The following is an 11,146-nucleotide window of genomic DNA, read 5'->3' on the forward strand; positions in this document are numbered from 1 at the left end:
GTCGTATTTGAAATTGTTAAGGTGATTTTCCCTTTTTTTTAATTATATTTGAATAAATTATCTCTTTAAAAAAACATATATTCAAAATATCTTATTTAACTTTGGTTCAGAATATCTAAAATAATATAAAATATTATATTAATAAAATTTTAATTAAGAAATAATTTTTCTTTTAAAAAGTCAAACTCTCATAATCATATTTAATATTTATTAATTTATCAAAAGAAAAAGAAAATAAAATTTATCCTTAAATTTTGAGTTTATGATCGAGTAAAACAGCATCTTTGATAAGCCATAATAGAAGGCCCAAATCTATTTTCAAAAGCCTGTGTTGCTCTGCTCTCCATCCTCCTGAAATTTTCTGTTATTAAATTGCGAAATTCAGCAAGAAGCCAAAATCTCCCGTTTCTCCCACAATCGAAAACCAAATCTATTTCCCGGCAACCGGCGATGAACATCTCTCTGTTTCAGTTTTCCCCGAATTGCCTCCCACAGGTTGGGAAGTTCCGAAACCATCCTTCCATCTCCAACAACAGACCCAATACTAAGATTCCATGCACCAAAAACAAGCTCAGCGATTCAGCCCTGGCTTTAGATTTGGCAATCAATGTGCAAAAGATTAACACCCATTTGGAGCAAAAAGAGAAAGCCATGAAGAAAAGCAAAGAGTTGCTGTTCACAGAGTTGTGCCAGTATTTGTCATTGAAAGAAGAGGAAATGAACAGGAAATGGAGAAAGATGAGAGAAGAGGAGAAATGGGTTTTGATTAACAAGTTCGTTGATGAATGGGGTGTTCATTTTCATCCTTTATCTGCTAGATCAGTTAAGGAAATGGTGGATGAATATTTGCAAGATGATAACAAGTCTGATCCACCTATGTTTCCTGGTTTGAAGAGAATGCTAGGGATGTCAAAAGATGCTTAATTTGCTTAACATACTTGTAATAAGTAATAAGCTGCTTGTTTAATTTAGAATTTCTTCAGTTTTAGTTAAATGTTTGTTCTTTTTACATTTGTTTATTCATTTCATGACATCCTTTCATACAAATTATTAAACCTTCAAATATATATATAAAACCATGAATGTACAAAGAATTTCTTTGTAATATATATACTGTATATACAATCTTTAAAAAAATGCTTGAAAAGTGCAAGTTCAATTAACGACCAGGAAAAAAGCAGCCTAACATTTTAATGTAATTAGGCCATCAGAAGTGAAGTTGCCTGCACTGTGCAGCTGAAGCCTCTGTTGGACAGTAAGGACATTTAAATGTCCGAGAGGTGTTTTTTGACAGCTTCATGATTGATTGATTGCAAAGGACATGCTGGCATGGCATTAGCATTGGTGGATTCTCTTCGCTGCCTTGATCTCTACTTACAGGACATACAAATATGGAGTGGAACTGGAGTTCCTTTCCTAACTCCACAGGGACTGGTAATTGTTTCATTTCTTGCCACTCTTGCCTCTTTGCTGCCATTACATTAGCCAGCTTCAGCAGTGTAGGCAACCCTTTGATGCCGGCTGCTATGGCCACACTCAATGGGCTCCAATACGATTGTCCCACGAGACTGCAGAACTGTTTGATGATCTCCTGAGTAAATTCATCCCAATGGGTAGGAGCCATTAACTCAGCATGAGGGCAGCTATCGAGCTTTCCCACCCATATGATGCAAACCACAAGCTTCTGAAACTCGTTCATGTGCAGAGAAGCAAACGGGGCAAGGTGAGTTCTAGCATAACTAAGTGCATCAGCTTTAGTTCCTTTCTTTACAATCTCCACGAATTGAAGCCTGTGAAGTTTTAGCTCAAGCATTGAACCATTTTGGTTGAGCTTCTCACGATTGAGAGTGATCCAATTCAAAGCAGGCCCGAGGTTCTTAACCTTCAAAGCTTCAAGTACTTGATACATTTCTAAGAAATGAGATCTTATCGCAATCGCCTCTGGTTCTCCAGCTTCATCTATGAGGCAATCTCCAAGGTCAAACAAGCCTTGCTGATAAAAGTGATTTGCAACTATCTGGTTCACTAGGTGGAAGTCAAAGTCAACATCTCTATACGCCTTGGATATGTCAGGGCTGAAGGACTTTTCGAGAAGTTTAGGGTACTTGCTGAGGTTTATGTTACGCTCCTTCTGCAGTCCTTCTAACAGGTTCAGTGGACCAACAGTATTGAGCTTTAGTTTTAACTCAGAAAGAATAGATTTCAGATGAACAGGGGACAAGGGATCGTTAATGGCCTTGATTTTTGCCAAAGCCTGCTCAATTTCATGCCCAACTTGATCAACTATTTCTTGGGATCTAAAGGAGGACAATTTCTGTCTCTTAACAACACGGTCAAATGCATCTTTTAGGGTGTCCAGTTCCATTTTCTTAATCTCAACTTGATGCTTCCTGCACAAAATACACAAGTGATAGAACATCGAACAACTAAGAAAAACAGAAGAAAACTTCTGGTCATCAAAAGAGTGTAACTTATTGAAGAAAGGAGGATCCAGTCTATACAATGTACCTATATTGCTTCACTAAATGATGCTTTTACCTTTTCTAGTCTTATTTATTTGTTAGAAGTTATGGTGGATAGTGTGAAGAAAGGATTGATATGCAGTAGGTAGGAAATGGTAACATAGAAACTGGCCTTCTTGAAGTGACGAGAGAAGATATTTGTAAGGTATCTAGTAATGGAACTGATAAAGATTAGTCTAAAACAATAGAAGTTCCAAATCAAAGCTTTAAATTTGGCACAAATTACAAATGCATAATGTAACAATCACAATATCTTATCAAGCAAAAATATCACAACTAAAATACGAGCAACTTGTTCTTAAACATGAATGTATAAATCAACTAGAAGATTACCCAAGGATGTAAAAGCACTAGTAAGATGGCTTTCAGACACACAAAGTTGTAACCCCCACATCATGCACCAAATAATCACTAGTATCAAATTTCAATGGGTTTGATGGATTAGTTCTTTTTCTAAGAATAGGGTAAAGTTTAAACTACCAAAACCCAGAGCTGCCCAGTATACTAGCCGAAAGAACAAAATGAAAGCATAGCCATGCTAGATGTAATGTTCTAACTTCAACCGCTTTGCTTGGTAGAAAGGATCAAAAGGGTTAAAGAAGGAAACCACTTTGTAATTTAACCGTCGTTCCCCTTTTTTCATCTTTCTTACCAAGCAAAGCATTATAATGTTCATCAACAATGGAAAGGAATAAGCAATAACACATCATATTTTCAAGTAAACCTTTTGCAAACCAAGCTAAATTTGTAAAGGTTACTACATGCTATCTAAAAAATTATAAGAACATTCAATTATAGAATCAAAAACATCATGAAAATGAAAATTTAAATACCTTTGATTGGCAGTTTCAGCAAGTCTTTTACTGCATTAGAGAATCAAAGTCAGGACCGCAAAGTGAGAATTCAAACTAAAATTTTAACTGATAATTAAATTATAAAAACATAATTAACAAAGGTCTAATTTTCAGCATCAAAGATAATTGTTTGGTTACAGAGAAAACAGAATGGAAAAAAAAATCTACCTATTTCACTCAGTTCCGATAATAAAAAAGCAAAAGGTTTAAGCATAAAGGAGATGAATAGTAAGAGGCAAAACTCAAATATAATTTTGACATACTTATTCCTGGGTTTCTTCTAGTGAAACAAAATCATGAAGATAAAAAAATAACGATAAAAGATATGAAACAGAGATTTGAGGAAACATACCAGATTTGAGATCGAAATTGGAAGAGCGAAAATCGCAGAAGAGAAGTGAGAGCGCAAGAGTCTCTGAAAGGCAGGGAAGCTAAGCTAAGTGAGAGAGAGAGAGAGAGAGAGTCTCGAAAAGCGTACACGTGCGAACAATTCGGTAGCAAACCAACACTCGTGTGAAAATTTTTCATTTCCTCAAATACCCTTGTTCGATTTCGATAATTTCGGTTTTGAATTCATCAACCAGGAACTTTCGAGCTCCTCTGGTCATCAGATTCGGGAAAAGAGAGAGAAAAAAGAAGTCCCTTTAACTGTTGTCTCTCAATCAAATGGGCCTTCACATCCTCAAAACGACGCCTTTTTCGTCTTCCTACTCCAAAGCTTTACTCCTCGCCACCGCCGCAAAACCCTCCGCTTTAGCTGCTGCTGTTCTTCCTTGTAATCCCCGCTTGAGATTTCCATTTTCTTCGCCAAAGGCCATTACTTCATCTGGGTATGGGAGTTTCCTTCATCTGAGGAAGCGTGGGTTTCGTGGGAGTGTCGTCTTAACCATGGCTGCTTCTGGTTCGGTCCAGAAGTCTGAGGAAGAGTGGAGTGCTATTCTTTCCCCAGAGCAGTTTCGAATTTTGAGACAAAAGGGCACCGAGTAAGTTTGCTAACCTATTCATTCATTCTTTGTGTTGATTAATAGTAGCATAAGCTTCTGTCAAATTGTATACATTTTGAGCTTCTATGGCTTTTGGATGAAATAGCAAGTTTGTAATTTGATTCTTGACATTTTGTGTTGGTACTGTAAAGGTATCCAGGCACCGGAGAATATGATAAGTTCTTCGAAGAAGGTATCTATAAATGTGCAGGATGTGGGACTTCTCTTTACAAGTCCACTACAAAATTTAATTCAGGTTGTGGGTGGCCAGCTTTCTATGAGGGTCTCCCTGGAGCCATAAATCGCCATGTGAGCTACCTTCCTCTTTTGCTCAACTTGTTTTCTTCTATTCCAGATTTTACTAATCAAGTGTGTGATGTTTAACCAGCCGGACCCGGATGGGATGAGGACTGAAATCACTTGTGCAGCTTGTGGTGGCCATTTGGGCCATGTATTTAAAGGTGAAGGGTTTCCAACACCCACCGATGAGCGCCATTGTGTCAACAGCATATCACTCAAGTTCATTCCTGCAAATTCTTCAGACTGAATCGTATTGTAACAGTTATCCTAGTTGTGTATAGGACATGGGCATAATGTGATGTTTTTGCCAATAAGAACTCGAGTTTTTCTACTTATGGTCGTCATTGTATTTGAACTTGAACGTTTTAATGCAATATATATGCAAAATATGGTTACCAACCATGGGAATTTCCGTGGCAGCCTGAAAAGATGAACCCCATGTGTAGAGTTTGGTTGCCTATTTCAATAGCTGTTCAAGTTTAGAATTATTAAAGGGGCTTGATAAGCTTGAAAAACTCGCATGCCTTTTTCTTTTATTCACTTCAGACCAACCATGTGAATGGTGAAATGCTATTCCAATTAAAAGAGTTATCTAATTTCTCCAACACCCCCCCCCCAAAAAAAAAAAAAAACACAAACAAACAAACTACAAATTGAAACCATTGCAGTTCTCCTACTGCTCCTGGTAGCCTTCATGCAAGTGAAAGCTCTCCAGCAGGAATTGATCTTTTGACTAGTTTGGCCCAAGACTCGTTAGTCTCTGTAATGACCTTCAGAGCATATTCCTGTTCATCATACAGTGCAGATAAAAATCCTAAGAAAAATGAATCTGATAGGCACTATGGGAATAGGGGAAAATGAAACAAAACCAGTACACACCTTGTTTGCTGCCTTGTTGCCAAGACCAAACTTGTTTGCTGGTTTTCCATCAGGGATCTTGTAGTCTCGAAACCAATCCCTGATTGCCGTTAGTGTCCCCTGAAATTATCATCAAAAGGGTGCTCTTAAAGTTGGCATTATAAGTGAGATAACCATGCTTAAGACCAGTTTAAATAACAAATAACACACAAGTCTTAAATGGCAGTAGTTACGGTACCGGGAAATGCTTCTCAACATCATCGGCATCGTTGACAAGGGAAGCCCTTGGATCATCTAATGAGATAGCAACTATTTTCCAGTCAAGTTCCCCTTCATCAATCATGGCTAATGCAGCCAAAGGCTTGACCTTCAGAATCTCACCTATCTTTCTCCGGGTTTCACCAATCTCAACAACATCAACTAAGATTTGAAAGAAACGGAAACATCAAGACTTGCAAAGCTACTTTTTCACAACAATAAAGGAGGAAACCTTATCAATAATAAATGTCAGTCAAATACTGTAACCAAGAAGGGAAATTACCAGGGTCATTATCACCAAATGCTCCATCAACTTCAGAGTTTGCTAAAGAAGGGTCTTCCCATGTTTGTGGAAGCAATCCGTAATTCCAGTTTATATTATAGCTGAGGTACAAGTAATGAGATTATAGCAAGAAGCCAAAACAAAGTGCTGAAAAATAGCCTAAAAAGCATATAAGTGAGTAAGAAATTAAACATACTCAAAATCAGAGAATCTTACGGGTAATATCGAAGTTTGCCCTTCTTAGTATCCTGCTTAATGGGAGTGTATGGCTCATCAGTAGCAACCTCCATTTTTGCACTTGACTCTTTGGGTATCTCCACAACGAAGTTAAAAACACCATCTCCCAAGTGCAATGGTATATCATGCCAAGGAGAAATCTAAAACACCACTAAATCTCAATTATCATCCAAATACTGGACAATTTCAATTTCAAAAAATCTAGGAAAAAGAAAGTTGGGACAAATACCTTTTTCCCCGAAGTATCTTCGAAGAAGACTCTGTAGTCAAGGGTTTCGGGTTGACCTTCATGTTTGATTTGAACCTGGGGATTATAAATGGCATTGCAAGAAAATAACCTTTTGGATAATCGTCTGCCGTTGTTGAAGCTAAGAGCGTTACGGCCGTGTTTCAAAGCGAAGGGCGCTTTGAGAAGCAAGCAAGAAGAGGAGGCAACGGTGGAACTTCCGGCGACGGATACTATTCTAGCTGTTGCTGCTGCTGCCATGGCTGATTTATCTTTTGGTGGTGGACTGTGGGGTCGGGAGTATTTGGAAGTTTGGTGGTTTACATTCACTGGCTTACCTTACTTCTCCAATTCGTTCCTATATCCTTCTCTTTTCCTATTTTTCCCCTTCAATTCTTTAAGGTAAATTGCATCATCGATTCCTATATTTTATTTAAAATTATGTTTTAGTAAGTTACATAATAACCATTAATATTTTAACCACTCATATATTAACTTCCGTTACTCATTAACAAAATGATTAAAGGATTAATAACTAATTTGGCCCTTGAATTGTATAGCTAATAGACTTTTTCTTAAATAATTCTAAAAAAAATTAAAACATCATAAATTCTTTAAAAAATTCTTAAAAAATGATTTCTTAGAATATAACTTTAAAAAAGTTAAAATATTAGAAAATTCTCTTTAGAAAACTATCGATAATCAGAAAATAAATTATGAACCGTACAAAAAGATAACAACTAAACATTAAATATGCTTCATTCCCATAAGTAGGAATTGAATCCTCAATCATATGATTAACAAATGAAGTGAGCAACCACTACACCTCCTTACTTTAATTGGAAAGTTTCATTCTAAGACCAAATCGCTTGTTGGTCTATTTTATTATTGAAAAATTTACTTTTAAATTTATTTTATAGTTAAATTTAAATTAAAAAAATTTTACCTGCCAATCTAAACATATCAATCAAAATAGGGTAAACTACATCCAAAGTTACTAAATTGTTAATAAGTTTATATTTTGGTCACTTAAATTTAAAAGATTAGAAAATAATCACTGAAATATTTAAAAATTTTCATCCAATCACTGAACTATAAAAATCATCTTATAAAAATCATTATTGTATAACATTCTCTATTTACATCGCTCCACTAACCAAAAGCTCTAATTCCCTTCTTTTCTGTAGTTCAATTTTTTTTCATAAAACAACGTCAAATGTCATAAATCTATGAACCAAAATTTAAACTTTTTTCCACAATCTCCAACACTAATCTCCAGATCGACTTGGATCTAAAATATATTCTTCTACTCATCGATAAATATTGATCCATCATATTGATCATCAAATTATTGCTTGAAACTCACTAGCCAAACTTTTAATAAAAAATAAAGAACTTAATAGTTCAATAACTCAAATAAAAAATTTTGAATAGTTCAATGACCATTTTTTAACTTTTTAAAATTAAGTGACCAAAATGCAGGTTTAGTGATTCTTTTATGAAATTTTAGAGCAACAATGATTAGCTGGCATCCAAGCAACAACAAATGGTATTGTTTAATGCATTGTAAATTCATGTTTTCACCAAGCTTGAATGAGACTTAACTAATGTGGGGTGATTAACAACTCAATTTCAAGCCCAAACACTTAGATATTCAATGAGACAGACTGCTTATTATTTCAATCATACTCGTTAATCGGACAGTAGCAAGTTTACTTGGACAGGGACGGAAATTTTTGTCATCTAAATACTAGTATCATAACAACAGAATGGTTGCCCCCATTCCATGTGGGAGAATATATGCATACAATAATAAAAATACGGGTCGATATTGTTGCTCAGCTTCGTTGAATTCCGCTCGGCCATGTCTGATTCTTCACTGGCTTCAGTATTGCTTCCACCTCAGCTAGAGTTTCATGATCTTTCCCGAATAGTGCAAGTTCTGTTGCAGCGGCAACATTCTCTTCAACCTAGTTATTTACAACCCCGGGATTACTAACAACCGAAGCAGCAAGCTCGTGAAAAAAAATGCAAACATGTTTTGACAGGTATGAAGATTGAGTAACAAAATTCTATTATCAGGCATAAAATAGATTTCATAAAGTTCAAATGATGAACCAGAACCTGTTTAACCGAGTTCATGCCAACCAGCACTGTCGAAATATCTTTGTTTGACAAGCTGTATTGCATAGCTAACTTCGAAATATTCTTTCCTTTCTCTTTACAATATACAGCAGCAGCTTGGCAGGCAGACTGCAGAGAGGTTATGAAAACATATGAAAGCCTTATAATCAAGCACATATACTATGGAAACGACACATTCATAACATGACTTCGTGGTGACATAAAATGTGGAAGTATTTAATATTAGGTGTGTTGTGGTGAAATGAACCACAATGTAGCTAGACTGGACAGAACACAAACCCAGATATATAATTTATTTTTAATCCATAGTCCTACAAATCATATCCATGTTTTACAAAAGATTTGTGTTGCAACTTCTAAATCAGCATGCAGTATAGTCACTCGAAAACCTAGTCCATTTAATTCACATAAACCATGTCCTGACATAAACTTTTACAGGTTAAAGGCTATCATTTACACATCGGTTGGATCCAACAGAATATGAAGGCATTTCATTTTTCAGAAACCACCAAACAAGACTGACTAGGTTGCATAAATAGCTTTGTATTTTGCAGGAGAACAAATGGTCTTATTGTATCGGAGGCTGATAAAAGTCTCACCTTGAGTTCGGGAGATGCCGGATGCCACTCCGGTGGACCAAACTCAGTAAGAAGTCCCATAGCAAGTGGAGATGCACTGATTACGCCAACACCTTTGGTTTTCAAGTAAGGCAATAAATCCTCCAATGTTGAATCATTAATGCTATAATGGCAATATGATAATATTACATCAACAGTGCCTGGTGGAACCCTATCAAGCACATAAGTAAAAATTTCCAAGGGCAACCCGGTGATACCAATGAAACGAATCTTCCCTGCTTCCTTCAGTTTTTGAAGTGCCGGAATCGTCTCATTCACAACCTGTTACCACATACAAAACGAACCAAATTAGCCTAAGCTTTCACATGAGAAGGGATATATATTTGTTAGTGGTGTATTTCTGAAGTGGCAAGAAAGGTTGTTATACAGAAATTATGAAAACGAAAATGGTATTGAAACATAATTAAGAACCTGATCAAGAGAGCCGAATTCAATGTCATGGCATTGAAATATATCAACATAATCAAGTTGCAACCTCTCCAAGCTTTCATCAATGCTTTTAGTTACTCTCTCAGCACTGAAATCAAAACCTTCACGATATCTCCCACATTTTGTCGAAACTATATATTCACTTCTAGGAACTCCAAGAGCTTTAAGTCCCTTACCAAGCATCTTCTCTGACAATGTCGCTCCATAATACCTTCAAATTATTAACAAACAAACAAACATACATACATACATACATATAATTCATCAAATTAAACATAAGACAATAACCCAGTTAGTTAAAGTGAAGAAATTTAGAATTACGGGGAGGTGTCGAAGAAGTTGATTCCGAGGCGGAAGGCTTCGAGGACGGAGGCGACAGCGTCGCTTTCGGAAACGGAACCGAAGACGCTGCCGAGAGGGGAAGCTCCGAAGCCCACGCTGCTGAGCTTGAGGCCGGTGTTTCCGAGAGGTCTCATTTCTAGTTTGGGAACAGCCATGTTTAGCTAGGGTTTCTTTTTCTTGAAGAATTGGGGAAAAACTGTATATGAGAGGAAGGAGATTGAGTGTTTGGGAGTGTAGCCGACAATGATCTTGTTTGTTTTTTTCCTTCAAAAGTAGGATGAGAAAATAAAGAGCAAATAAGAGATGGGATTTGCTTCCTTCTGAAGGAACACAAGAAAAGGAGCAAAATTTGTTGTCTATTGTATACAATGGCCCCTCTCTCATCTATGCTCAACTACTTACAGTTCTCCTCTCTATACAATTATGTCCACTATGCTATTTCTACTTTAGCATTTGAACTTGTAATTAGATTTATTTTGGTCCCTAAACTTCAAAGTTATAAAATTTTGATGACATGACCCTCTAAGATTATCTTTACTATTGTTATCAAAAAGTATTTTTAAGAAATAAAATGTTCATTTTAGACATAATACCGTAAAATAAAAAATATATATTTAAATAATATTTAAATTTATTAATATTATGATATTTTAGTATAAACATAAAAAATAATTTATTGTATCTCATTATTGATATTTTAATATATAAAATATAATTTTTAAATATTTATAAGTAAGTAATTAATATTAATTATTTGTAAATTTTAATTTGAATATATAATCTATATTTTAACTATTATTAAAATATAACCATTATAAATTCAAATATATATTTTTATATATTTTAAATAAATTTTAATAGAAATATACTTAATATAAATATTACATAAAATATATTAAAGTATAAATAAGGGTTAAAGATGCCATTTTGACTCCAAATATGCTTCTGGAAAAACAAAAGCTAAAAAAAAATACTTTCAAAAATCAAAAGTTGTCTTGATTAGCATTGTTCATGGCTCCAACCCATTGTTGTGAAGTTCAAGGGTTAAAAATCATATTATTTATATCTATA

At 35.3% G+C, this 11,146-nt stretch overlaps 5 protein-coding genes across 5 annotated transcripts; 2 read left to right on the forward strand and 3 right to left on the reverse strand.

The window, feature by feature from the left end:
• The first annotated feature begins 283 nt into the window (after window positions 1-283).
• On the forward strand, window positions 284-994 carry LOC107945118 (uncharacterized). Its single transcript, XM_016878975.2, has one exon. It carries the CDS (start codon window positions 451-453, stop codon window positions 922-924), a length of 474 nt encoding a protein of 157 aa, XP_016734464.2. The 5' UTR covers window positions 284-450; the 3' UTR covers window positions 925-994.
• Window positions 995-1,085: 91 nt separating this feature from the next.
• LOC107945116 (protein RMD5 homolog) lies at window positions 1,086-3,904 on the reverse strand. The gene is made up of 3 exons (XM_016878973.2): window positions 3,729-3,904; window positions 3,356-3,385; window positions 1,086-2,390 (listed from the first exon to the last, which is right to left on the reverse strand). The coding sequence occupies exons 1-3, from the start codon at window positions 3,902-3,904 to the stop codon at window positions 1,208-1,210; spliced, it is 1,389 nt and encodes a 462-aa protein (XP_016734462.2). The 3' UTR covers window positions 1,086-1,207.
• Window positions 3,905-3,930: 26 nt separating this feature from the next.
• On the forward strand, window positions 3,931-5,058 carry LOC107945117 (peptide methionine sulfoxide reductase B5). Its single transcript, XM_016878974.2, has 3 exons — window positions 3,931-4,359; window positions 4,512-4,668; window positions 4,748-5,058. Exons 1-3 carry the CDS (start codon window positions 4,043-4,045, stop codon window positions 4,904-4,906), a joined length of 633 nt encoding a protein of 210 aa, XP_016734463.1. The 5' UTR covers window positions 3,931-4,042; the 3' UTR covers window positions 4,907-5,058.
• A 108-nt stretch (window positions 5,059-5,166) lies between these two features.
• On the reverse strand, window positions 5,167-6,933 carry LOC107940645 (soluble inorganic pyrophosphatase 6, chloroplastic). The gene is made up of 6 exons (XM_016874081.2): window positions 6,525-6,933; window positions 6,275-6,435; window positions 6,059-6,159; window positions 5,756-5,937; window positions 5,539-5,637; window positions 5,167-5,444 (listed from the first exon to the last, which is right to left on the reverse strand). The coding sequence occupies exons 1-6, from the start codon at window positions 6,780-6,782 to the stop codon at window positions 5,352-5,354; spliced, it is 894 nt and encodes a 297-aa protein (XP_016729570.2). The 5' UTR covers window positions 6,783-6,933; the 3' UTR covers window positions 5,167-5,351.
• A 1,241-nt stretch (window positions 6,934-8,174) lies between these two features.
• On the reverse strand, window positions 8,175-10,499 carry LOC107945119 (L-galactose dehydrogenase). Its single transcript, XM_016878976.2, has 5 exons — window positions 10,055-10,499; window positions 9,716-9,944; window positions 9,266-9,565; window positions 8,646-8,774; window positions 8,175-8,491 (listed from the first exon to the last, which is right to left on the reverse strand). Exons 1-5 carry the CDS (start codon window positions 10,228-10,230, stop codon window positions 8,360-8,362), a joined length of 966 nt encoding a protein of 321 aa, XP_016734465.2. The 5' UTR covers window positions 10,231-10,499; the 3' UTR covers window positions 8,175-8,359.
• Window positions 10,500-11,146: the final 647 nt, after the last annotated feature.

Source organism: Gossypium hirsutum, chromosome D12 (assembly GCF_007990345.1).
Source record: "Gossypium hirsutum isolate 1008001.06 chromosome D12, Gossypium_hirsutum_v2.1, whole genome shotgun sequence".
In the NCBI taxonomy this organism is placed as follows: domain Eukaryota; kingdom Viridiplantae; phylum Streptophyta; class Magnoliopsida; order Malvales; family Malvaceae; genus Gossypium; species Gossypium hirsutum.

Bases quoted from the DNA above. Each gene is read 5' to 3' on its own strand.
- LOC107945118 (XM_016878975.2), top strand. From the start codon at position 451: ATGAACATCTCTCTGTTTCAGTTTTCCCCGAATTGCCTCCCACAGGTT.
- LOC107945116 (XM_016878973.2), bottom strand. From the start codon at position 3,904: ATGAAAAATTTTCACACGAGTGTTGGTTTGCTACCGAATTGTTCGCAC. The intron at 3,386-3,728 runs GTATGTTTCCTC...TCTCTAATGCAG, and splicing joins CAATTTCGATCTCAAATCTG to TAAAAGACTTGCTGAAACTG. The intron at 2,391-3,355 runs GTATTTAAATTT...TATTTTGTGCAG, and splicing joins GCTGAAACTGCCAATCAAAG to GAAGCATCAAGTTGAGATTA.
- LOC107945117 (XM_016878974.2), top strand. From the start codon at position 4,043: ATGGGCCTTCACATCCTCAAAACGACGCCTTTTTCGTCTTCCTACTCC. The intron at 4,360-4,511 runs GTAAGTTTGCTA...GGTACTGTAAAG, and splicing joins TTGAGACAAAAGGGCACCGA to GTATCCAGGCACCGGAGAAT. The intron at 4,669-4,747 runs GTGAGCTACCTT...ATGTTTAACCAG, and splicing joins CTGGAGCCATAAATCGCCAT to CCGGACCCGGATGGGATGAG.
- LOC107940645 (XM_016874081.2), bottom strand. From the start codon at position 6,782: ATGGCAGCAGCAGCAACAGCTAGAATAGTATCCGTCGCCGGAAGTTCC. The intron at 6,436-6,524 runs GTATTTGTCCCA...GTGGTGTTTTAG, and splicing joins AAGATACTTCGGGGAAAAAG to ATTTCTCCTTGGCATGATAT. The intron at 5,445-5,538 runs GTGTGTACTGGT...TATGATGAACAG, and splicing joins GCAACAAGGCAGCAAACAAG to GAATATGCTCTGAAGGTCAT.
- LOC107945119 (XM_016878976.2), bottom strand. From the start codon at position 10,230: ATGGCTGTTCCCAAACTAGAAATGAGACCTCTCGGAAACACCGGCCTC. The intron at 9,945-10,054 runs GTAATTCTAAAT...AATAATTTGAAG, and splicing joins AACTTCTTCGACACCTCCCC to GTATTATGGAGCGACATTGT. The intron at 9,566-9,715 runs GTTCTTAATTAT...ATGTGGTAACAG, and splicing joins AATTCGGCTCTCTTGATCAG to GTTGTGAATGAGACGATTCC.